The sequence below is a fragment of the Crinia signifera genome, chromosome 3 (genome assembly GCF_055691185.1).
Source record: "Crinia signifera chromosome 3, ASM5569118v1, whole genome shotgun sequence".
NCBI classification, from domain to species: Eukaryota; Metazoa; Chordata; class Amphibia; order Anura; family Myobatrachidae; genus Crinia; species Crinia signifera.
The window spans coordinates 46,278,852-46,305,692 of NC_139219.1; the positions used below are offsets into that span (position 1 = coordinate 46,278,852).

General features: G+C 46.8%; 2 protein-coding genes across 2 annotated transcripts in view; one reads left to right on the forward strand and one right to left on the reverse strand.

Moving 5' to 3' along the window:
- EPAS1 (endothelial PAS domain protein 1) overlaps positions 1 to 26,841 on the forward strand; it is a 137,827-nt gene that overhangs the window by 43,138 nt on the left and 67,848 nt on the right. The gene's annotated exons all lie outside the window — the stretch shown is intronic.
- LOC146063396 (uncharacterized) lies at positions 15,615 to 20,638 on the reverse strand. The gene is made up of 2 exons (XM_083175727.1): positions 20,615 to 20,638; positions 15,615 to 18,185 (listed from the first exon to the last, which is right to left on the reverse strand). Exon 2 carries the CDS (start codon positions 18,169 to 18,171, stop codon positions 17,260 to 17,262), a length of 912 nt encoding a protein of 303 aa, XP_083031853.1. The 5' UTR covers positions 18,172 to 18,185; positions 20,615 to 20,638; the 3' UTR covers positions 15,615 to 17,259.

Here is a 26,841-nt window from a genome sequence, read left to right on the forward strand (position 1 = left end):
ATTGTATTCTGATCATATCGCTGGCATAGATCATTTCATCTTGTTATTTTAGTGCCCTGTGTCCACTCCTTGTGGGCATAGATATGTTGCAGGGCACCAGGGGTTTATACATGTCCCAGTTGCTTTAGTCCATTTTCGTTTATTGTTGCACCAAATCGATTGATAGAGCAAGTTATTTAGCATGGTGCTAGTAATACCTCAGCCACCCTCTTGCCTCGGACTTTGACAATAATCACGGGGATTTACTAAGATGGGAGTTCTATTTCACATGGAATGTTGCTATGGGCGCAACCAATCAGAATCTACTACTTATTTTATTAGCACCTTCGTCTAGAAGATAAAAGAAGCTGATTGGTTGCCCATTTGCCCATGGGAAATAGAACTCCCATCGTATTAAATTTAGCCCTCAGTCTTGGTTATCTGAGAAGAAACTTGTTCTCAATGTTTGCAAGACCTACTTGTTTCTCATCCTCTCACCTGATTGGTTTGGGATGAATCATAAATCCTAAAACGCTTGCATGCTGACATAAATACTGTACAACTGTGCATGCTAGCCTGCCTTTACCTGCACGACTAGGCTAGCTGTGGCACAACTCCAGCCTTCATTAATAGGTAGAAAGAAGGACATGTGTCCACACTGTCCCTGCAAAGCTGTGAGAAGGCAGGACAGTCGCCCAAGGCTGTGACTGCTGTGCCACATAAGGCAGGATGTCCTGCTATTTCTCCCAAATGTTCTTGCAGCATTCACTGCTACTGCTGCTTTCTTCCCAGATCATCGAATGTTGCCGACCTATTTGGAAAAGTACATGGTATATTGTACGGAAAGCCTAAAGCCCAAACCAGCTCCATTGTTCAATCAATAGCACTCACATTTAATGAATAGACTGCATCCAGCCTATGGACCTATTTTATTCAAGTTTAAATCATCCTTTCTTTTCCTACCTACTAGGTCATCCACCCCTCTAACTCTTGAACTCTCTCCTTACATACACTCATTCCTCCTATATTATTAAAGCCTTTTCCCTATGAACCTCACTCATATTCATACTTGCCTATTTCTAAAACAAGAATTTCAGAGAGATTGTTAAAGCAGCACCCCATTTGCACGGCGATAGTGGATGTGTACTGGTCCTTCTGAGAGGTGTGTCATAAAATTGACTTACATCCAAATATAAATGGGCCCCAAAGCAGTTGCATGGTTTGGCAACTTTATTGTTGTAGTAAGACCTACTTGTTGATGAAAGCACACCGAGGGACAGAGTTATTACGCCTGGAGAAGTAATAAAGTGACCAGCGACAATGCAGCAGCCAGTCACCTTCTTGGCATTTTTCAAACCCCATCTGTAACTTGACAGTTTGGCGCTGATTGGCTGGTGTGTTATCACCTCCCACTTTATCACTTCACTAGGCTTAATAATTTTGCCCCTGAGACTTTTCAGGACAAGGTCAGTTATGGAGTTTGATATACGGTGGCTTGCATGGTTCTAGGCAAGTGACCATTAAAAATGTTTTCTTTTTTTTTAAATACTTGTACCTTATAACCAATGCAGGGAAATATCATTGTTGGTCCCTTCTGAATGTATTTCTGTTTTATTTATTCTTTTCACCCAATATATAAGGGCTAATTGATGGGGGTAAGGTGTTCTCCACTGAATCATGGAGATTGCTACAATTTCAGTAAGTCTCCCGGACCTTCCTTTCCACCTCTGACCTGTTAGTCGCAGAGTTCCAACGAGATATACAATATTAAAGCTACACTGACTTTTACGACACTAAAAAAAAAAATAATAATAAAAATAGACTTCATTCATGCACTTAACTTGAGAGCACTTTGTCGTTCAGTTACATTATTCTTTAGTCACACATTTCTCAACAGTTATACCCAGGACTTGAACACAACACCTCTCACATTGCAGTCAGACACCATAATACATAGAGCCCGTAGACATGGCACATGTCAACTTATGTGTTTTTTTTTATTTATTTTTTATTTTACTGCTCCGATGTTGAACCATAAGATATCATGTACATGTTGTGGCAGGACCATCTTCTGGTGGGAAGATGGCTTATGTGCAGCTGATAGCAAAGAGTCTGTCACAGTGTCAGAGTCTTTGCTATCTCCTGTACTGCCCACTGCCAGTATAGGGCGGGGAAGCCACATGGGCACAGTGGTGATTGGGTCCCATGGTAACTTCATATCCTGCACCAATAGATAAGTCACTAGTACTTCTCAGACAAAAATGATTGCTTCATTGACTTACCAAGCCATGATTAAGTGGGTGATGTCAAATTGTGGCTGGTTTCACTGTCAGTCTGAGGGCATACTGTTCTGCTTAATTCTTAGTGTGTGTATGTGTTTTGTAAGCAAAATACCACAAATTGTTTGGTAGAATACTATGTACTCAGCATTTACGAAAGGTTGAAAATATGCAGATTCTTTAGATAGTGGTCTATTTTTACTTGTTTATTTATATTTATTCCTCTGTTTTGGCGCGCATTATTGCACTTAAGATTGGTTCAAGAGATGAATGTGAGCAGCCATTTTGTACTGGAAATTGTCAGGAGAATAAACAAAGCTTTGATATGGCCTATCTAGCTGTTACCTTTCCGGTTGCCTATCTTTTTATTTTCTTTCTTTTATAAAGTGCTCCCAATTTATTTTCGTTCTCAAAACAGAATGCATTATGGGCCTGGTTTTGATTTACATTATCAGAGCAGTACCCACACGCAACCTTTCATTCATCCAATTTCTTTAAAATCCAGAATTTGCAGCCGCGATGACTTTCTGCGTTGATGGCCAATTAGGGTTCCCAGTGGTGGATCCACCAAGGGACGACTAAGGGAGGTCGCCCCGGGGCCCCTACACATCAGGGGCGCCCATACTCCAGGTGGGTGGCAGGCAGTGGGGTCCAGGCAGCGCGTCCCTGGGGTCCGGGCAGCGCAGGGTGGCCAGGGGGTCCCTGCGGCGCCTAGACAGTCACACTGTCTCCGGGGGACCTACCCTGCTCTCCCCACCTGATCACCCCGTGTCCCAGGCGCCATGAAGCACCTGTGCCTGTGCAGCAGCTCCGACTCCGATGGGCAGCGAGAATAACTACTCCGGTGAGTGCTGCGGGGGGTGAGGAGGGGGGCCCCACAATTTTTGTTGTCCAGGACCCCCACAGACCTTAATCTGGCCCTGGGGGTTCCTATTGAGTAACCCGTAATCGCTGGCCCACAGAGACCGTGCGTCTGGAAGCACAATATCGGGAATCATAGTTGCAGGCTCATTAAAAGCTAAAAAAGAAAAACTCAAATAAGTAAATAAATAAAAATCAAATAAACATATTTTAATATGTTATAAAAAATACTTTATGGACAGACACCTGTATAAAAGGAAACGGATCCCCTTATGTGGCAAAAGTGTCCACTACTCCCTATTTATCGATTCTTGCATGAAGCGATGTCCAGCGCTGGTATTGCCGGTGGTGGCTATGGCTTCCCTCAGTCATTGATATTGGATGCTTTTGCCGCACAAAGGGATCTTCTTCCTATAATACATTGGCCCCATTATTTACATGTGTGAAGCTAGAGGTGTGGTCTTGTGGAACACAACGTTTTTATTGCGCAAACTAGTTTCTATGTACATGTGATCATATGAGTGTTACATAATGAGTCTGTCTTATTTTATGTTTAATGAACCCTATCAAAAAGGTTTGCTGGAAAATGAAATAAATAGACGTAATTTGGAGTTATCTGTTGTCCATCAGGTACACAGCGTTCTAGAGGAAAGTACACTAACACAAATACATGTGCTGTGTTATCCTGTGAAGCATTGCGAGTTCTGTAATGAATTTGGCCTCAGTGACCGAGCAGTGCTTGCTCACTGCAGTTCACACAGACTGCTTGCCAGGCCTGCCCAGAATACTGTCTCCTCTAACTTCCTGTGGTCTTGGATAATATTTCCTTACTCCTTGAATTATTGTGTAGTTAAGCCCGGTCTCTACCCGGTTGTCAATGAAGGAGGAGAAAAGAACATCTTGGCTGCGTACTGGTTAACTTCAGACCATTGTTTGTCTCTCGTACTGTGCAGTGTGCACGTAGTATCATTTGAATATCATTTGAAGAACATGCTAACTGCTTATACGTCAGTGTATTGAAGTGTTATATACCCCTTTCACATGGCACCTGAAACCCAGGTTATTGGCCACCTGGTCTATGAACCATAGACCTTATTCAGGCCTGTTCGTAGCAGCGCTACATTCGCACGGGAACCGATGTTGTCTTACTGCACAGCACCCATGGCGAACAGCACGCACCAAGGACATCGGTGGGGGGCGCAGAGGGGCGGCGGGTTGCTCCATTAGCATATGGGAACGCCCAGCGTTTCATGAGCATTTCCATGAGAACACTAGGAGTTCTCATGCTAATGAGGCCGTGACTTATCGGATGTCAGCTGTCTGTTTATTTCCTTCCCAGCATGCTCAGAGCAACCTTACATATGCATGCACCTTCCAGATCTTTCTATGGTCGGCAAACATCGAAAGGTGTGGGAGGTTCCCCCTGGCCTGCAAATGGATGTTACTGTGCAACATCCATTCGCATGCCCTGCTTGGGAATGGGTGGTGGTAGCCAACCATTCAAAAGGCGGGGTATGGTGGATTCGCAAGGGTGCAAATTCACATCCAAGCGCATCTACCAGAACAACCCCCATGACCATGTTGACGTCATCCATCATGATACTCATTGTGCAATACTCCAAGCGTGTATATGTTATATAGGGTTTAAATATTATCAGCCAACAGATCGGATCAGAAGGTCAGTAAGCTCTTTGCTGTTGACACTGCCTTGAGGTTAAAATGAAAAGTAGTTGTACAAAGTTTGTCACCACATCAGCAGTAATAATCATGTTTTTGTAAGGGAGCTATCTGCAGAAGACAGATACAGATGGGGGAAGATATTAGCAACTGACGTAGGTGGGTTTTCATAGTCATAGCTATATAAATGCCAAAAAAGTACATTGAGAATAATGTTATTTGTTTTATGAAAAACTAAAGCACAATACTAGTCTGCTCAGGATTGTAGCACATATGTAAATCATTTGGTACTGTAATTGACTGTACAAAAAATTACATTACACTCATGAGGAATTGATCAAACTATTGAGCTGGGTTTACACTAGACTATATGTCGCCCGATCCCACAGAACGGAGCAGCATATTGGGTGGATCGTGGGATCGGTAATCATGATTTGCGTGCTCCCGTGGGCGCTATGAACATCCTCCTTTGGCCTCTTCAGCAGGGCCGATGGGATAACGCGGGCGATTTGTCACGTGCCCCTCCCACCATCGTAAATGTGAATGGTGTTGCCACATGCAGTGTCCCACTAAGCTGCAGTTTCGGGCTGGGTACACATTGCTAAGTATGTACCAAGCTTTAGATTTTGCCAAAGAGGACAAGTGAAGGTGAGCAGATTCAAACAGTCATTTGATAAAATGGGCACAATAAATGATAGCTATAAGTAACACCTACACTTGTCTTTGTTAGTTAAATCTCCCAGTACAGTTGCTGCTATAAGGTTGTTCTCATGACTGTGATTGGCTCACACAATCAGCAGCACCCATACAAAAGTGTTGCTTGTCAAATGAATCAGCACTGCTTCCTAGTGCATCCTAATCTCATATTGTTGTGACTACTGTACAACACATCTGGGGCAGTATGTGTGTGGTGAACAGTATGGGATAAATTTACTAAGGTAGGAGTTCTATTGAAGATGGAATGTTGGTACTACAAACTGTGTATGGGTTTATGTGTGTGTAGGGGGGCAGTATGTGTGTGTTGGGGGCAGTATGTGTGTGTAGGGGGCAGTATGTGTGTGTAGGGGACAGTATGTGTGTATGGGTTTGTGTGCCCATAGGGGGTAGTATGTGTTTGTGTGTGGGGAAGTGTTTGTGTGTGGGGGAGGTCTGTATTTGAATGTTATTGTCTTATCAGAGAAGAGTCTTTACCCTATAAAACTATTCTTGTTTTGGTAGTAATTCAAAGTGCTATAAAGGTGCAAGTACAAAGGTTTTGCACATAAAGCGGATGTAGACCGATTATTCTATCTTCCTGCTAGGAGGTTCTGAGGCAAATTCACATGTGATTCTAATTCTTTGGGTGCCGTATGACTCACCGACAGTCAGAACTTACACGGGCTATTTTCCCTTGTGGGGGTCCACGACCCCCATAGAGAGGTCGCCACCAATCCCGCAGCGAGCCCACAAGGGATTTGAATGCGCTTGCCCCCCTGTCGGTCCTGACAGTCGGGATTCCGTTGTCGGAGAATCCCAACTGTCGGAGGGTTATGCCATACCCAATTCTTTAGTCATTTTCTATACTAGACTTTCAATTACATTATTTTACTTAGAGCATTTCTACTTACACTCCCTTATTCAGTTACAATAGAGAGAACAAATAACTAAGTATGCTGTTATCTAAAAAAGATTTAACTAATTCATTAAAAAATACCTGCATGCCCATTTATCTAAAAAATAAATACAAATATATTCTCAACCAGCTCCAATTATATAGGAATGTCATACTTTTATGAGAAAAACAACATCACAAACTGCAATAAAAGCAATGCTTGGGCTGACGTAGGGGCCTAGTACTGCTACACCCCTTACCTGTGTCTCCTCAGCCAGCATACGCTGCTGTGTACTGTGCTGCAATGGGGCCAAGAAACAGCCTCTTTTACTTTTGCGGGGTGGAGCAATCACATTAATCTTGCCTCTAATCCCCCTGGCCCAGCCAAGCTCACACTGACAGCCAATCGGTTACCAACATAGGGAAGTAACCAAGATTTCCTTCCGCTACTAACCAGTCACTAGTTGCCAACTTGACAAAGTATCGGAGAGTTCCTCCCACTGCCAGCCAATCATTAGTTAGTTTCCAATATTGAAAATATCAAACTCCCTTTCACTGCCAGCCAATCAGTAGTTACCAACATATTTCTCCCTCCCAAACTCCTTTGCTTTCTAGACATGAATGGCACCTAAATGGTAAATTAAGTCTATAAAAACGAACGAATCTCATTGGAGAGTCAGCAAAGTCCCTCCTGCTCTAAAACTGTACTGATTTATCATGTGCTATGTATTTCTGCACCATGGAATTTGTGTATTACCTTGTCATAACTTATTGCATGTACAAGATCACAAGGTTTCAGCATTCACTTTTAACATCGCTTTTTGTTTGGTCAACCCCAAAAAAATCTCAGTCTCTATGTAATGAAGTCAGTCTGCACCCGCTTGTGTCACATGACTGGTTCTGAAAGCATTCTGTAATGGAAAACATTAATTGAAGGCAAAACATACCATGTTATGAGGGCCACCTCCTGTAAATACCTTGTTTTTACATGCACTTGATATATTTATAGAAGAGGTAAAGTCTCATTCATCCATAGAGATGTATTGCTCTACTGCTGCTCGATATTATTGAGTGCACGTACTCGTTTTTTTTTAAATGATCATTAAAGGTAATGTCACCTAATTCCTATACTAGTTTCGCCATTGCCAGTTTTTATAATGTACATAAAGAAGTATATGGGGAAAGCAAACAGTGGTGTCATTAGATGTGGGGGATCTCTTCTAAGTTTTTCCCAATTTAGCAGCTTATACAGTGTTGCATACAGCAAAGAAAATATGGGATATCATTGAGCACACATTCGCCCCCATATAAAAAAAACAACAACAAACAAACTGGTCCCCACAGGTAAAAGAAATAAAAGTTTTGCCCTCACATGAAAACAACAGACATGGGAATAACATTTGAACTGGTGGTGGCTGGAAATCAGTATGGACATCTCTAGAACTTGTGGCACACTTGAAAACAGCTCAATGCACAGTAGTGTGCCACGGCACAGTGGTTAAAAAATGCTGCCCATGACCTACAGCAAATGTTGCTTATTGAGAAATTGATATATTAAATTGAGTAGATTGTGTTGATATATTATGTTTAGGTTCAGTAATGTGGTGTGGGACATGATTTGCTTCTGTATGTCTGCATAGGTTATGATTGGAAGCCACAAGCTCTGGTTCCTATTGCATCGACCATAGATAATTTAAGTTGGTCTTGGACTTCCAACCCGAGGCACCCAGTTTGGGAAGCACTGGCTTACACTATAACTGCCGGCGTGCACTCTGCTCATATGATGTAGGCTGGAACTTCAGATTCTCTAGACTCGGACTAGATAGATGACGTTCTTGTGGTTTGGGAGGATATAAGTGCAATGATTTTTCAGAGTTTTTGCCCAGCGTGTATGCACGATGATGGGGAAAATTGCTAGAAAGTCTTTTGAGTGTTGACCAACTTTAAGCTTGTGTCAACCTACTGTCAAAGCTGACCTATGGTATGTGTGGTTTATTTAAATTGTTGCATTTTTAACATTTCCTTGCTTTCAAAGGAAGAAACCCATGGTGAAAATAGGACAATTGGTGTTAAAATGTCCCTGTCATAACTGTAAGGGAGTTATGGGGAGAGCCCCTATATTTATATATAAACAGCCCCACAGTGAAAAACAATCCCTGGAATTATGTCCATATAACGGGAAGAGGTATGCCAGGCATGTCCAAACTATGGCCCTCCAGCTGTTGTGAAACTACAAATCCCATCATGCATTGCCACAGTTTTGCTATTAGGGAATGCTAAAACGATGGCAAGGCATGCTGGGATGTGTAGTTTCACCACAGCTGGAGGGCCACAGTTTGGACATGCCTGCGGTATGCCATATGACTGCCGGGGAATCCATATCCAAATCAGCCATAGTCAATACCTGACCGTGTGTGTATGCACCGTAAAGCCACATACACACAAGAGCACAGGTTCTCAAACTCGGTCCTCAGGACCCCACACAGTGCATGGTTTGCAGGTCTCCACACAGAATCACAGGTGAAATAATTAGCTCCACCTGTGATCCTTTAAAATGTGTCAGTGAGTAATGAGTGCACCAGTGTACCTGCCGGGTGACCTGGAAAACGTGAACTGTGCGGGGTCCTGAGGACCGAGTTTGGGAATCCCTGCACAAGAGGATATTGTGAAAGATATCACTCAAAAAGGGGCTTTTAAGCGATATCTTTCACAATATCGTCTAGTGTGTACACAGTAACGATTGTGCGCTCCCGTGCACCTTAACAACCATTGATGTCTTCTGAACATGCAGGTCAGTTTGATTATATAGCCAACAACCAGCATATTCAGTGGGTCACTAAATGATATTGTGTACTGATTTTGTTCAATGTACACCAGTGATGGCTAACCTTGACACTCCTGCTGTTGAACTACACATCCCAGCATGCCCTGCATCAGTTTCAGCATGACCAAATAGAAAAACTGTAGCAGGGCATGCTGGGATGTGTAGTTCAACAACAGTTGGAGTGTCAAGGTTAGCCATTACTGGTGTATACACTCAATATCAGGATCCGTTAATTATTTGGCCGTAATTATTTCGTCTAGTGCAGGGGTGGCCAAACCTGTTCTCAAGATCTACCAACGGTGCATGTTTTCCAGGCAACCTGTTGATCTATATTAGGAATGAATGCAGCATGTTTTAAAATATGACAGTTAGTAATGACTACAGCTGTGCACCAGTTAGGTAACCTGGAAAACGTGGACCGCTGGTAGATCTCGAGGACCGGTTTGGCCACCCCTGGTCTAGTGTGTTACGGGGCTTATGACTGTGCTGGAGGTAAAAGAAAATGTAGTTTTGCAACTGTAGCAAGTACTGTGCAGGAGGAAGTGAGCGAAGCCAGGCTTGTAAACCATTATGATGTCAGCATGAGGCAATTGGTGATGACAGTGTTCTAGTTTACGGGATTACTGTAAAAACAAGTTATTTTATTTTTTAAACTGAAATCCCTGGTTTCCAGTTCCACAGCACATGTAGGAATTACCAACCCCCATCATAAATGAGCAGATGCCCTTTTAATGGCTCGATCGCTACTAGCCAGTTTCGCCGAGGCACTTCGTCCGGACTTGATAACTGTATGGAAACCCGTTCACTGATTATGTATAAATGGCCAATTAAACCTGTTGATTTGTTTTAAAGTGTTTTGCATATTCCCATACCACACTGGCATCAGGACTTGAGTTTTCCGTCAGTTCAACTGTTTTATTTTTTTACCTCAATTATCAATGTCAATGAGTATTAGAGACTTCGTTTATCACCAGATACCTCATGCATGGAGTTAACTAAACAGAAAAACATGGCAGTACTGTACTTATGTGTTCCATGGTACACAATAAAAAAATTTGTATATTTTTTCCTGACATTTTACATTGCTGTTCCTGTACACTGATACGTTTTATCCGGGAACTCCATTACAATACACGTTGCCCATAATCTGATTAATCATTGACCAACGTGAGATCCCGGTAACACAGTAGCTGTGCTTTATGGAGTAGGAGTGTTCACTTCTGTGGCTGCAGGATGACATCTTCAGTAAACCCTCGCTGGAATGCAGTTGCATTTTTCACAGTGCGCTTGATAAGGGCTTGGGAGAGTTTCAAGATCCCTGTGAGAAGCTGCGGGACTCAGTCTGTTCACACTAACTGTAGCTGTGTTTCAACGCTTAGTTTTGATCAACTGTTATTTCTGCTATCTGATAAATCTTGAACACATTCTTTTCCTACGATATTGCATCACGGACGATGTAATGGTTAGCATTACTGCCTCACAGCACTGAGGTCATGGGTTCGGTACCCACCATGGCCCTGTGTGGAGTTTGTATATTCTCCCTGTGTTTGCATGGGGTACTCCGGTTTCCTCACACAATCCAAAAATATACTGGTAGGCTAATTGGCTCCCAACAAATTAACCCTAGAATGTGTGTGTGTGTGTGTACATGTGGTAGGGAATATAGATTGTAAGCTCCACTGGGGCAGGATGTTCAAATATTCTCTGTAAAGCGCTGCGTAATATGTGTCCACTATATAAGAAACTGTTATTAAATAAAATAAATAAATTTTAAAAAGTACCTATTATAAACCTATGTGCTTACAGGAATGTCTTACTGCAACTTTTATAACCCTATATTGCTTCATCCTTTTGCACTTCCTAGTAATATATGATCTCATATTTAGGGGTGAGGGCATACCTCGGCACAACAGTAACGGACTCTCTCCCCTGCCTGATTTTATTTATTTATTGTTCCTTTGTACGGCGCTGCGAAACACTTGTGGCGCCTTATAAATAAAATTATAATTATAATAATAATAATTATTATTATTATTTTTATTGATTGGCTATAATCAAATGAGGGCTTATAGCCAATTTAATAGAATAATTAAAGAAGCTATTATGAATTGAAAAAAATATATATTATGTATAAATATTTATTAAGTAGGACAGCTTACAGGAGCAGTGTACATCATACGTACCTACTTTTTGTGGCACCTAATACTGGCCCTTATTCTGGTCGGTGCGGATATATCCGCGTGCGTTCGGTCCGCCGATGTTTTGTGTCTGCGCATGTGCAGAGGCGTCTCTGCGCATGTGCGAGCCGGACGCACGACCACATTCCGCATGAAATGTGAACACTCCGAACAGGGGGTGGAGAGAGGCGTGAAGGGCTATTTGGGCTCATTACCATATGCATACGCCCCGCGTTTCATGGGCGTTCCCATGCAAACGCTCGGCGTACGTATGGTAATGCGGCCGTGACGCACGTGTAGGGGGCGGACATATGACATTGCCGGATGTCAGCTGCCCGCCCAGATCCCTGCTTTTGCACGGAGAAATGTCCGTGTGGTCTGAGGTTGCGGGAGCTGGTGGAGCACTCGGTCCTGCATTCGATGGTCTGCGACCATCGAATGATGGGGGAGGTTCCCTTAGATGGAGGAGGAGTATTCCGTGAAAAATACACGTGCGGTCCGTTCGGCCAGCTTCTTACCGCGTACGGACGGAGTTGGCGATCCGTATGGAAGGCGGGGTTTCGCACGCACGGTCCTGGCCGCATAATCGGATCCGGCCGCACCGATCAGAATAAGGGCCACTGTTTGTTATTGCCATTTTATTTTATCTGTGTGTCCAATTGTAAAGCACAACGAAATTTGCTGCGCTAAATAATTTATTTATTAACAGTTTCTTATATAGCGCACACATATTTCACAGCTCTTTACAGATAACATTTGAACATTCACATCAGTCCCTGCCCCAGTGGAACTTACAATCTATATTCCCTACCACATGTACACGCACACATAGACATTCTAGGGTTAATTTGTTGGGAGCCAACAAACATACAAGTATATTTTTGGATTGGAGTACCCGGAGGAAACCCACGCAAGTACGGGGGGAATATACAAACTCCACGCAGTTAGGGCTATGGTTGGTATCGAACCACTGACCTCAGTGCTATAATGCAGTAATGCTAACCATTACACCATCCGTACTGCCAGATATAAGATTCTGATAATAAATAAATATATCTTTCTGGGAGAGGCCCAGAGAGGAGACACTTCAAGGGGCGGGAATGGGCTATGATGTCATCAAGCCCAGCTCCCAATCCAATAAATACTGCAATTCACAAATAACGAGTAAGGGGGTAGGGCTAAGATGATGCCATTTTCATCATTTTAGCTCCACCCCCTCCCTGAATCCCCATGATACCCAGATATTGTATCATAGTTGAGAGGAGTACGGCGGATTGGGCAGGATGTGGGGGACTTGCCCACCTTTCCAGAAGGTCAGGAAAGCTATGTGATTTTCAGACGCCTCCCGGTCATTCCAAGAGGGTAGGCCTGTACAGTTAAAGCCCCATACTCTCTAAACAAGTCAACACAAACGCTGCAGTGGGGTGCCGGCATAGGCAAGTGCATACACACTTGTCGATGCGGGATAGGAAGGAAGCGGCGGGGGAGGGGGGTGAGACGACACACGGCCATGATGCAGCTGCAGCATGGCTATTGGGGGTCATTATCTATGGAGAGGAGTGTGCAACGTTAATGATTTTGAGTGTACACATTAGATGATATCACTCCATACAAGATGTTTTAGGTGCCTAATGGGAAATGAATTGCTCAAATAGATATGTTTGTTGATCTAGAACAACAAACAGGGTTCTAACAGGATCTAGAACAACATTCAGGGTTCCAGCTGCTGTGGAACTACACTTCCAGAATTTTAGTATGCCCAAACAGCTAAACTGGGATTTGTATTTCCACAATAGCATGTTGCATTGTCACCAGCCAATTCCCGAAATGCCCAATCTCATAGAAATGCAGATCAAGGCCCTTATTCTGGTTGACTCACTCGGGTGCGAATTGACACCCTTGAGAGTCATCCAGAACCCGCCCGGCGAATGGTTGTACACCAGCCCCCAAAAGCATGCTGGGTTCGTTTGTCCGGCACGAGTAATGGATGTTTTACATAAACAACCATTCGCATGCCAGTGGGAACCTCCCCCATCTTTCGATGGTCGGTGACCATCGAATGATGGGAAAGGTACACGCATATGAACGTACATATAAACGAAGAAATGCAGTGATATGGGCGGGCAACTGACATAACCGCACTTGCGTTATGACCGCATTACTAGTGTTCATTCTAGCACCCGCCATATTTGAAAGCCCATGCAGTTCCTCTTCCCTGCCTGGGGTGTCGCTGTCTGTTGTAGTGCTTCTAGCATAGGTGTGGTCTGTAAATCAGCATTGATATGCAAACCAGACCTGTGCTAGAAACACCACAGCAAACAGCGACACCCCAGGCAGGGAAGAGGAACTGCATGGGTTTTCAAATATGGCGGGTGCTAGAATGAACACTACATTACCATATGTACGCCCAGCGTTTTCTTGGAAACGCCCATGAAACGCTGGGTGTATGCATATGCTAATGCCCCTGACCAGCACCCCACGCCCCTCTCTGCCTCTTGCTCGCAAGGCAGGCAGCGTGCAATCGTGAACAGATTAAGCGCCGAGATCGCACGCTCCCAGCGTATGCACATGCGCAGAAATGCAGCTACGCATACGCAAAACATCAGTCCCGGTGCAAATTCGCACCCGACCGAATCAATCTGAATAAGTGCCCAGGTCAGGTTCTGCACAATTCAGTATGGAACCGAGAAATAATTGTACATATGTGCTCAGAAATCAGTCACCTCCGAGTCAGCGCCTTTGTGTCTCACTCCAGTGCAATAAAATCGCTCTCTCTGATTATATGACGTATAAATGAAAATGTCATAAGGAACCTGGAAAGCAACAGTATTTATTGTGAAAGTTGCAGTGTAATGTAGGCAGATTATTAAATGAATCATTTAAAGATAAGCCCTTCTAAAACTGTAAAGTAACGTAGGAGTAAGTAATATGACTGTTTACACTGGCTTGCGGTAACTTGTGTGGTCAGTATAATATACGGTCATTTATGTAAACGTAGGAAACCAGGATAATGCATTTTGCAGCCTCCCGTTTGCCTTACATGCTGGACTTAGCACTGATATCGCTGTATAAGGAAAGGAAGTACTTATAACTTGGAGATGGGAGTCAGTAATTGCATGCTCTGGGTCAAAGGAAAAAACAGGATAGAACTGTGTTTGTCTAAACACTGTTAGACGTCTGTTATGGATCGTTTCATGCAGCCCTTCAGTTGGATAAAAACATTCTTTACAGATTTACCCCAAAGCATTTAAATGATTTAGTTAAGTCTCATGATTTGGATCAAATGGGTTAGCAGATGAAGTTCTCATAATTGAGGCACACGAGGTATGGAGCTGTACACAGTTCTGTGCTTTGTATGTGCCCAGTTCAGTGACTGGCATCCAGTGGCCCCCTGAGCTTTCAGCCACCGCGGCCCACAGCTTCTTCCTGCAATATTGCCAGACTCATTTCACATATAATGGTGCGATTTGTCGGCTCTTTTTTCATTCCGATTATGACTATATAGTCAAAATCGAAAGGACAGATAGCCAAACTCGCACAGTGTAAGGGGGCTTGCGATACCGATGTGCGGCACCGATGCATCGTTATCGCAAGTACAGTCTATTTCTAATAGATCGTAAGGAGGGCTGGCCCATGTTCCGCCCTGCCTCTCCTCCCTTCCTGTGAGCCGATGCTGGCATCCCCCAGGGTCCCAGTGACTGCCGATATCGAAATCGATATCGGCGGCCGCCAATCGGCCCGTGTGTTCTAAAGAATACCTATTGCCTACCAGTAAATGTATAATGTATTTTATTCACATTTTGCACTAGATACATGGGGTATATATTGCTACACACATTATTATTATTATTATTATTAGTATTAGTATTATTATTAGTAGTATTATTATTAAGATAAGAGATAAGTATGACCATTTTTGAAGGAGGATTGTTTTCATTGGATAGCTGACTATTTATCCATTAAGGGTTTATTAATTTAATATGCAGGTACTTATAATAAACTCACCATCGGGTATCCCTTTGGTCCCACCTGCTGTTGATACACTTAAATATATAACTTATCTAACCTTATCTAACAAACTTATCCTAAAATAAAGACACGACACAAGTGCTGGCGTTTCAAAAACAGAATGTCAAATTTATTTGACAAATTAAACTAAGACTATGAATGGTGGCGGCGCCAAAGAACGGTCATTATAGGAAGGAGGGGGTTAAAGATCACTAATTCATACATACAACGCTGGATGACAACTCTCCCTGGTCAACCACCAGGCCTGGTGGTGACGGCCATCCCCCGGGCAGAAGCGTGGCCCATGACAATCGTTGTCGAGGGAGAGTGTACCCCACTACCTACACACACACAGAGTTCTTAAAGCATGACCGTTCTTTACCGCCGCCGAAGAGGAAAAGAAAAACAGGGAAGGGTGGGTGGGGCTTCTTGGACAGGGGCAGATCACTCTAACAGCGTGATCCTTCCTACCCTGCTTAGACCCTCCCCCCTGTTCTGATAGGCCTTGTGCCCATCCTCATCAACATAGTCATGTGACCAAACAGCAGAGTGTACCCTGTGAGAACCCTTAGTGGTTTATGTCACTTCAGGCTTAATCAGCCTTCTGTGTTTCTTAAACTCACCATCGGGTATCCCTTTGGTCCCACCTGCTGTTGATACACTTAAATATATAACTTATCTAACCTTATCTAACAAACTTATCCTAAAATAAAGACACGACACAAGTGCTGGCGTTTCAAAAACAGAATGTCAAATTTATTTGACAAATTAAACTAAGACTATGAATGGTGGCGGCGCCAAAGAACGGTCATTATAGGAAGGAGGGGGTTAAAGATCACTAAGTCATACATACAACGCTGGATGACAACTCTCCCTGGTCAACCACCAGGCCTGGTGGTGACGGCCATCCCCCGGGCAGAAGCGTGGCCCATGACAATCGTTGTCGAGGGAGAGTGTACCCCACTACCTACACACACACAGAGTTCTTAAAGCATGACCGTTCTTTACCGCCACAGCCAGGCCCTAGGCCGCAGCCACCGCCACCACAAGTAAACGCTCAGCACCGTGTCGCTAACCAGGCAAAAATGTTGCCTAAAAACAGAGCCATACCCTCTGGGCTCAAATGCACTCCGTCGCTCCTGTATAGCTCAGGGCGCTGGAAGCTGATGGCGTTGTGCCAAATGACACCCCCGCCATTAGCTAACAGGTATCTTGCCACCATAGAGTTCACCTTCTTGCGTGAACGCTCTATGCTGGTGCATGATCTCGCTGTCCTCCATACAATCCTGGATATCATGGAGGACCACACCAACATACATGAAGGCAACACCTGGGCGATGATGTGAAGGTCCCGGACAATCATGGAGCGCAGCTCCAGGACGGATCCCCGTCCAAGGTCATTCCCGCCAAGGTGGAATATAATGACCTCCGGGACCCCAAACTGCTTAACGGCACTGATCATTTGGGCCTGCAGTGAACACCACCTCATGCCCCTCACTCCTAACCACCTAACCTCCCCAGCTTGCGGAAACATGCATACATCAGAGGCGATTTTTGCCTGCGAGGCCCAATACACAAACGAATGGCCCAACATCCACACGGACTTAACGTCCCGTCGATCTGAAATATGCATACAAGAGGTTAGTTAGTTGGAGGAAAAACTCATCATTGCACTCACACGCTGAACAGGTTATGAAGATAGGGAGGAGGAAAAACCGTGGCCGACCAGCTCTTGAGGCACAAAACACACCGCCCGGAGTAAACTACCAAGTACGCCATGCCAGATTGTAATTATAGCCAAATTGTGCCCCCGGGCGAATGCGAAAACACACCTCAAGGCCCCCACTGGAAGTTGGCGAGCGCTTATGCGTCCAGTCGACCATGGTGATCAGTGATAGATAGAGACGGCCGAATGTACCTTCGGAATGCTGCAGAGCGCCATCGACCCAGAGATTGAATCTCTGCGTCGGAGCGGCCCTCCGCAGCCGCCGAGGTAGCAGCCCCGATCCGGAAGGAATGCGACCCAAATTCCTTCGGATCAAGGCCTATGGCCTCCAGCGCCCGTCCCAAGACGTGCCCAAATTGGTATTTGGTGAGAGGCGACCCGTCCTCATGCATCAACCAAGCACCAGGCAGATCCGGGCGTGCCTGCGTCAAGGCCGTGGCCAACGCCACAGGGCACGCCCCCTCCACCGTACATGGGAGCAGGGACAGCCATCTCCCCCTACCAGCCTGGTCTGTCTTGGATCGTCGCAGGTGACAAAGCACCGAATCCTCCTGGACCACTAAATCATCCACGGACAAAGGTGAAGGAGCCCGTTTCGACGGAGCCACCAGCTCTCCAACCCTGAAGGCCCCGTGGTACGCCATTGCAAACGCCGTTCGGAACAAAAGGACCTCGTAGGCAGGCCAACAAATGTCCCCTAGGGCGTCCAGCAAAGCTGGTAGCAATGCCATATCAATCGGGCGCCTCCGGTCTGGGAGCGCTGGCGAGGCCCTCCGCCAGCCACGTAATGCTCTTGACACCAAAAACGACCGGGACGGGTCCGCCCTACCCTGCAAGGCAGAAAAGAAAGACACCCCTGCCAGTATCCTGCGCACGGAGGCGACAGAACGACCTAAGGAGTATAAACTCCATACAAAGGCCACCATGGCCGCATTAGGTGTCTTACCTGCTTGAGGGGCAGACAGCCGAAACTGTTCCCACTCCTGCCAGCCTGCCCGATAGCATTGCAGCGTCGTGGGCGCAATAGCCCGCATGGCTAGTCCCTCCATTCCGGCCTGATCATCTGCCAAACATAAGAGGGACAACATTCACCAACGGGAGCAGCATGAGGTGCCAGGGCCCGGAACTTGGCCCAGTCAGCCCTGGACAAGGCGTCCGCCACGGAGTTATCCACCCCGGGAATATGTCTTGCCACGAAGTGCACATTTAGCCGCAAACATCTTAAAACCAGCCGCGCTAAGAGGCGAACCACTGGAAGGGAAGAGGAACCCTGGCGGTTGATAGCGTGCACCACTCCCAAGTTATCACACCAGAAAACAATGCTAGCATTGCACAGCCTATCGCCCCATATCTCCAAAGCCACCACTATGGGGAGCAGCTCGAGGAGCAACAGGTTTTTAGTGAGGCCCTCGGTGACCCACTCCGGAGGCCATGGTGCGGCGCACCATGACCCGTCCAGGAATGCTCCAAAACCCACCCCTCCCGCGGCATCAGTAAACAACTGCAGTTGGTGATTGTCGCAGGGGGGGGAAGGCCATATGAGGACCCCATTAAACTGTTCTAAGAAGGAGAGCCACACTCGCAGGTCCCTCTTCAGCTCGGCTGAGAGCCGTATGAAGTGTAAGGGATGTCTGACCCCAGATACGGATCTCTCAAGTTTTCTACAGAAAACCCGTCCCATGGGAATCACCCTGCACGCAAAATGTAGCAGACCCAACAAAGACTGCATTTGGCGCAGCTGCAGCTTACCTGTGGAGAGCGCGAGGGATATTGCCGCCCTCAGACGGGCCAGTTTGTCCAGGGGCAGCCTGCAGCATCCGGCAATGGTGTCGATCTCGATGCCCAAGAAGGAAAGGCAGGAAACCGGCCCCTCCGTCTTGTCAGCTGCCACCGGTACCCCTAGATACTGGAACAGGCCCTGCATGTATGATAGCAACGTTCCGCAGCGCGATGATTCCGCGGGGCCCACACACAGGAAATCATCCAGGTAGTGGGCCACCCCGGACTCCCCTGATCCCGTAACGACGCACCAGTGCAGAAAGCTACTGAAACGTTCGAAGAAAGCACAGGAGATCGAGCAGCCCATGGGCAAGCACCTGTCCACATAAAAGCCTGTGGGGAGGCGAAAGCCCATGAACCGAAACGACTCCGGGTGCAGGGGGAGGAGGCGAAAGGCCGATTCGATGTCAATCTTTGCCAGCAGTGCACCAGGGCCGAAACCCCGAACCATTGTTAAGGCCTGTTCGAAAGACTGGTACCGAACCCGGCACAATTCTTCGGGGATGGCGTCATTCACCGAACTGCCCACAGGGTGGGACAGGTGTTGAATGAGCCTATACTTGCCGGGGGCCTTCTTGGGCACCACTCCCACTGGTGATAAAACTAAATTGGCCACTGGGGGGAACTGAAAAGGACCTACCATCCTACCCAGTGAAACCTCCTTAGCCACCTTATCCAAGACCACCCCGGGCATCTGTATGGCCGATTTTAAATTTCGGGGTGACGAGGTCGACACCTCCCCGTCAATGGGGAGGCGGAAACCCACATCAAATCCCGTCCGCAAGAAGGAAGCCTCCTCCTCATGAGGGTATGCCGCCAGCCAACTGGCCATGCGGTCGAGCCTAACTGGGGAAGGGGCCTTAGTGAGGGTGTCCCCCTGCTGCTTGTGCAGCCGGAGGGCCTCCCTGCTTTCCTTTTTTGCATTCCTTGACGGAGTGGGGGCCCCAACACTTGGAACAGCAATGCTTGTACTTGCATCGCGCCCCCAGGGGACAACACGCCCGTTGTATGCGTAACAGCGACCGGCGGAGGTTCCCCCGGCCCCCCCTCCTGCGCGAACGGGCGCCGTGGTCTTCTTTGGAGGAGGGGTGGGGGCCGCGGTGGCTGGAGCTGCGGGTTTTGGGCCCATCCAAATCTCTACGTCCTTGCAACCTAGGTTCATGATTGCCAAACCCGACTGTTTCCTTCTGAAACTCTCGTCATAGGATCGCCATGTCGAGTCCCCATCCGTAAGGAACATAGCATGAATCATGTGCATATAACGCACCATATTCATGTGTTCCTGGGGCCTAGTTTCCAGGTAACAGGCGGCAAACATGAAGAGGCCCGCTTGCCACCGGTGGTAGGTGCAAAAGACCTCTTCCCCAATCCCCCCTTTCCGTGTCGCTGCGCGGTAATCTTTCTCGTCTTGGGCTGTCATTTTAAAGAAATTAACATATTTCCCATCCCTGATCCGCTCTTGTACGCTGCGCCTCAGGCCCCTTAGCACAGCGGTATTCTCACACTGCACCACCTGACCTCTAGGGTATAGGGGGGACCCTGAACTGCCGCTAGAGCTAGAATGGCGGCGGCGTCGCCCGTGGCGACGCCGACGTCTCCGCGACCTTCTTCCTCCCTCTTCCCCGGACATAGCAGAATCTGAACGGCCGGAGGATGAGGAGGAGGTGCGGGAATCCCTACGCCTGCGCTTCTTGCCCTTCTTTTTTGACCCACCTGAAGTGCCGTCCCGAGGCACGAGGCTCAATTCCAACGATCCACCCTGGATAGGGGCATCCGTAGAGGCTGGCCGGACAGCTGCAGCCGCGGATGTGGAAGCCTCCGGAGCATGGGCACCACCGACTCCTCCTGATGATTGGGCCGTCACATTGGGCAGCGCAGAGGGGGAAGGGGTGGATGATGCTGCATTTGGGGCCTGCCCCAGAAAGGAAGACAGCATAGCCAGGAACTGCCTTGCCTCCTCTCCTGCCATAGGTGTTTGGGGGGCCGGGGCCGCCTGCACTATAGGCGTGGGCCCACTAGTGAGGGCCGCTGAAGACCCGGCCCCGGCGACCCGCTGGGGAACCCTCCTGGCTACTTGCAGCAAGTGCCTCCTAGCAATTTGCAGTGATGAAGTGGTCCCCATTCTACCTGCCCTGGTGGGTGTGGCAGTAGGGGCAGCTACCTGAAGGGTTGCCCTCTGCCCACTCTCCCCCCTGGGAATAGCAGCGGGGGCCCTGGGAGTCTGCTGCACCCTAGAGGTGCGCCCCCTACCCCTTGCCCTTATACTGGGCCTGTTAGCTGCTGGGGGAGTGGATGGTGCAGGCGCGACCAGGCCTGAATCAGGCCCCGCCTGGCGGGCGCCAGACCTGGTCGCCACCCGCTGAATTATCGTGCCACGCGGGCTGCGGGTACCTAGCCCGCGCCCGCGACTATCAGCACCACGGGCGCTACCCCTGCCCGACCCCCCTGCAGCCTGAGAAGCTGCGGCGCCGCGGCCGCGGCCTCTCCCGGCGTGTGACGCGGCCGGGCGCCCGGCCGCGTCATCACCTCGCGCCCCGGACGGATCACCGTGCACACGTGCGCTAGGAGCCGCCGGTCCCCGCCGCGCCCCCCCCCGGACCACAGGACCCGGAGGGGCGGCGAAGCCGGACCCAGCGGGCCCCCCAGCAGTGAAGGCAGCATCCGCGAGCCGGGCAGGCAAGCGGGAGAGCCTGGCAGGCCTTGGCATCGTGGAGCACGCTGTTAACGCTACAAGCTACCCTGTTGACTGCACGCAGACCACAGGTATGGCCTAATGGATAAAGGAGGGGGAGAAAAGAAATATATATATCAGCTATCGATATAGAGTAAAAAACCTGACTCAATGGGGGGGAAGCAGCACTGGACGTCTTGCCTGGTGGACAGCTTCTTGGACAGGGGCAGATCACTCTAACAGCGTGATCCTTCCTACCCTGCTTAGACCCTCCCCCCTGTTCTGATAGGCCTTGTGCCCATCCTCATCAACATAGTCATGTGACCAAACAGCAGAGTGTACCCTGTGAGAACCCTTAGTGGTTTATGTCACTTCAGGCTTAATCAGCCTTCTGTGTTTTTTTATAGCTGTAACCCATGGTTAAAATAATTTGGGAAATGTGATCTTGTGGGATCTTGTAATTACAATATAACAAAGGAATAAGCTTCTGTATTGGCATGAGAATTTGCTGACCTGTTTTATGTATGTAGTGTTATGAATACTGTAGTGTTATGTTGTTCTTGTTCTTATTTTATGTGTAATGGGCACTACTACATGGAGCGATATTCAGCCATTTTCTGAGCGATTTTACATAATTTCAATAAATCGCTCAGAAAATGGTTAAATATCGCTGTGTGTTTGTAGAACACAGAGCGTTTCAAATGCGTGTACGGCCCTTAACTGAAATAACAATAAAGATGACTCAATTTAAAAAAAATATGTGTAATGTGTATTGCATCAATTGTAGCCATACTTCAGTCAAGGCTGCAGTTTGTAAATAATAATAATAATAATAATAATATTTGTAGGATTTTCAAAACTAATTTATACCCCTTTCACACTGCACTTTTAAAACGGTATATTGCCGTTTTTTTTTCCTGTTTAAAACGTTTAAGGCTGCAATGTGAAAGTGCCAGAGTTGATTTACCGGTTAAAGTTAACTGGTATTTCAACACGTTTAAAAAGCAGAGTCCTACACGTTTCAAAGCCGTTTTTTAGGCAGTGTGAATGGCTCTATTTCTATGGCTTGAAACGTGTCCCTTGGGGGTTAAACAGGTTTGGTATTAAATGCTTTTTACAACGGTTTTCACCTGCAATGTGAAAGGTCTTAAGGTTCAGACCCGTTTTAAAGTCCCATATAAGAATACAGGGTCAATACCCGTTTCTGCAATGTGAAAGCAGTATAAGGTAGAGAACTCTTTACTTTTACTCCATCTAGATCAGAGGTCCTCAAACTATTTTGCACTGAGACCCCATCAGACAATAAAAATAATTATGGGACACCAAAAAGTTACTGCAAAAGGTCACATGTATAGTCAGCTGACAGCACATACATGGCAGCATTGTGCACAAAATAATGTGAGGAGTCTAAAATAACAGACAATTCAACTGATTTTTCAGACTCCTTGAATCACTGACTGAGATAACAAAAATCATCAGCCTGATGGTCAGCAACATCGAGTCGCAACCCCATGCTGAGAAGGTCAGGACCCACTTTGGGGGCAGGACCCACAGTTTGAAAACCGCTGATCTAGTTTAATAATGTATACATGCAGAGTAGCCTATCTTGTTTATTTATTATTTATTTATTAACAGTTTCTTATATAGCGCAGCATATTCCGTTGCGCTTTACATAGGGGACAGTGATACAACAAAACAGGGTATTTACAGACAGTCAAAATGTAGGAGGGCTTGTTATTGGTAAGTGCATCTTACACAATGACATTTCAATTGTTGTAGTCATTATGAGATGACTATGGCCCTTATTCTGGTTGGTGCGGTCGAGCCGCATATGCGGCTCCGACCGCACCAGACGAATCCCCGCCCACCATACGGTTCGCCACGGCCGTCCGTACACGGACGGCTGGCGAACCGCACGAAAATGGTGGAGGCGTACGCCTCCACCATGCTGGGAGCTGCCCCCTGCATTCGATGGTCGACGACCATCGAAGGCAGGACCGCACGCCGCGGCAGCTCCCGCAAGCTGAGACCACACGGACAATCGTCCGTGTGGTAGCTTGTATGGGGGCTGAAAGCTGACATCCGGCGACGTCAGCTTTCCGCCCCCATGAGTGGCGTCATGCCCTCATTACCATGCGTACGCCCCGCGTTTGCATGGGAACGCCCATGAAACGCGGGGCGTACACATAGGGAAATGAGGGGATGAAGCCCCTCACGCCCCTATACGCCCCCTTTGCGGCGTCTAAATTTTTAACACGGAGAATTCCCCTGCACATGCGCAGAGTGACCTCTGCGCATGTGCAGAGAGAAAACATCGGCGGTACGGCCGCACGCGGGCCGTACCGAGCCGATTAGAATAAGGGCCATTGTCTGGGTGACAAAGTGTTTGGGTAATTTTTCATACTTTTCTATTCAAGTGGGCCTAGAGAAGCAATATAATAGTGTGCCGTGCATGGCGAGCGAATCGGTACACTTATACGGTGTCCCTGTCGACATAGACATCAAGAACCCGTAAAAAAAAATTCATGTCTACTTTATTCATGTCGACCATGTCTATGTTGACCATAAGCTTCTCAATGTTCACCTTGGGTATGTCAACCATTTCAAGGTGTCGACATAGTCACTGTCGACCATTAGTGGTCAACCTACTGACTGTCTACCTAGACATTTGTCTACCATTTATACTGTAACTATATTTATGTACTGTATGGAAACATGCAATAAATGAGAATCAAGTAGCTCTTGGCAAGATAAATCTGAGCATACGTGAAGCCAGTTTATGTGCACAAAAGGTGCTGTATCTGTATGTATGAAGAAAAATTGCATGTTCCTTGAAAAAGTTTCCCCCAGGAGACGAAGCATTGCACTTCCGCCAGACCTGAAGCCGTTTGTGTGCCTGACTTCCACCCGCCTGTGTCAATCTTCTACGTACTGCAGATCCCTGCCACACCAGGAGACTCGAGTTCCACACAGCTCTCTCCCACTCTCTTCTCGCTAATGAGGCTAAGCAGGAAGTATTATAGCGGCGCGATAATACATCTACCCAATATTTCATCTTTGATTGTGACTGTCACATTGCCTAACTGCATATTGGAACCAGCTGCGTGGAAGCCGACATGCTAATTATATTCACTGCAGTTTGTCCACTAACAAGTACTATTATGCTTACTTATGATTACTTATGGGCAGTACGGTGTGTTGTATAATGTGTAATGGGCATTATGGTGTGTGCAAATGCCATAATGTATACCTCCCAACTTTCTGGTCGCCGGACCCGGGACACTGCTAAGGCGCGCCAAAATTTTCGGGGGCGTGGCCTAATTTCAGGGCGTGGTCTATACTCGCAGCTCTCCCGTGAGGCCACGCCCCCATTTTGCCGCTATGGGGGCATGACCCAGAGGCTCTGTAAGTCTCTAGCCATGCCCCCTGGCTGCGGGAATAGATACAGCGTTTATTCCCCGCTGCTTAGCAGCCGACAGGGGGGACTCCCAACCTCACCTCACCGCGGGACACTGCCGCCCTAATAATCGGGACTGTCCCGCTAAAATAGGGACTGTTGGGAGGTATGCATAATGTGCAATGGGCATAATGGATTGTGTCATATTCTGTAATGGGCACTACGGTGTGTTCCATAATGTGTAATGGGTAACGCCTCCTTTTTTTGATGCCACACCTCCTTTCCACGAGGCCATGCCCCTTTTCGCCATGCGGCTTCGCCGCGCAAGGGTCCTGCCTCCTGCAGGTGGGACTGTGTGCTTGAAATGCCAGGGCCGATTTCTGGTCCCAGTCCGGCCCTGTGTCGATCTAGACACTGTCTCCCTAGACAGTGGAGACCAGGGGTGGCCAAAGAGGTCCTCGAGATCTACTAACAGTTCACATTTTCCAGACCACTTAGCTCAGTGGTTCTTAACCTCGGTCCTCAAGTACCCCAACAGTTGATGTTCTCCAGGTCTCCACACAGAATCATAGGTGAAATAAGGAGCTTCACCTGAGGATCTTTTAAAATGTGTCAGTGAGTAATGAGTGCACCTGCCAGGTGATCTGTAAAACATGAACTGTTAGGGGGTCCTTGAGGACCGAGGTTGAGAACCACTGACCTAGCTGGTGCACATGTTACTAACTGTCACATTTTCAAACGTGCTGCACTCATTGCTAAGTTCCTAACTGACACATTCTACAGATCCACAGGTGGCCTGGAAAACATGATGTACCGTTGGTAGATTTTCGAGGACCGGTTTGGCCACCCTCTGCTGTAGACCATTCAATTGCTTCCCAAATTTTATGTATGGTTGGAATTCATTGTCTAATCTAGATACAAGGTTGTAACCACATTTCTTGACATTGCAGTAAATGTTAATGTTAGACTTACCGTGCTATTCTTGCCTGGTTGTTGTTATTAAACGTCATATTCATACAAACCTCATATTCAAATATCATATAAATTCTTCTTTCCAAAAGATTTGCAATCTTATTTTTTGTTTTGATGGGATCATTCATAGCCAACACTTTCATTAGGTTTATGTAAATGCAGTTCTGAATTAATAGAATCGCAATCTGTAGCAAATGACGGACAGATATTAATATGTTGGTGACAAGCGCCATTGCTGGCAAGCAGCGTCTTTGGGGCATGTTCTCATGACACTGCATGTTATTTTTGGCTGCAGTATTGCTCCCTTGGTAGTACAGAATTGTACTGCAGCCCATGGCTCTCTGATGCCTTCATAAGAACACATTGTGCAGATCAATGAGTTGCAGACTTTTCCTGTTGTGCCTCTGTCAAGAAACATTTGCTTCCTCCTCTTGAATAAAGTAAACACACTTTATATTGGAGCTTATGAAGTCTAAATGAACAAAACAGGGGGGAGGGGGTGAAGATCTCTACTTAAGCTGGGTACACAGGTTGACGATCACTTGGGTTAACTTTCCTGATCAGCAGAGCAGTGTCAGGGGTCAGTTGAATACTGCCCCCCGGCATTGAATACACCCCTAAAAGTGCATTGCAGAAGGTAAAGCGGAGCCTGCCCCATTGAGCTTACAATCTAAATGATTGGGATTAAAAAGCATTTGGCATCTGTCAGCAACCAAATTTCTTTCATACCTGGAACTTCCAGACTCTCCAGACTTCATACATAACAGTATTTATTGATAATTTGGGTAAAATAAATGTAAGGGTCAGGGTTGTATAAAATGAACAAAAACCTTTCTGTAAGTACCTGTCATGTTTTAAGTAGGCAGCACAGAGACCAGGGGTGAGATTTAATAGGATGAG

Coding starts and splice junctions, on each gene's coding strand:
- LOC146063396 (XM_083175727.1), bottom strand. CDS start 18,171: ATGGAGGGACTAGCCATGCGGGCTATTGCGCCCACGACGCTGCAATGC.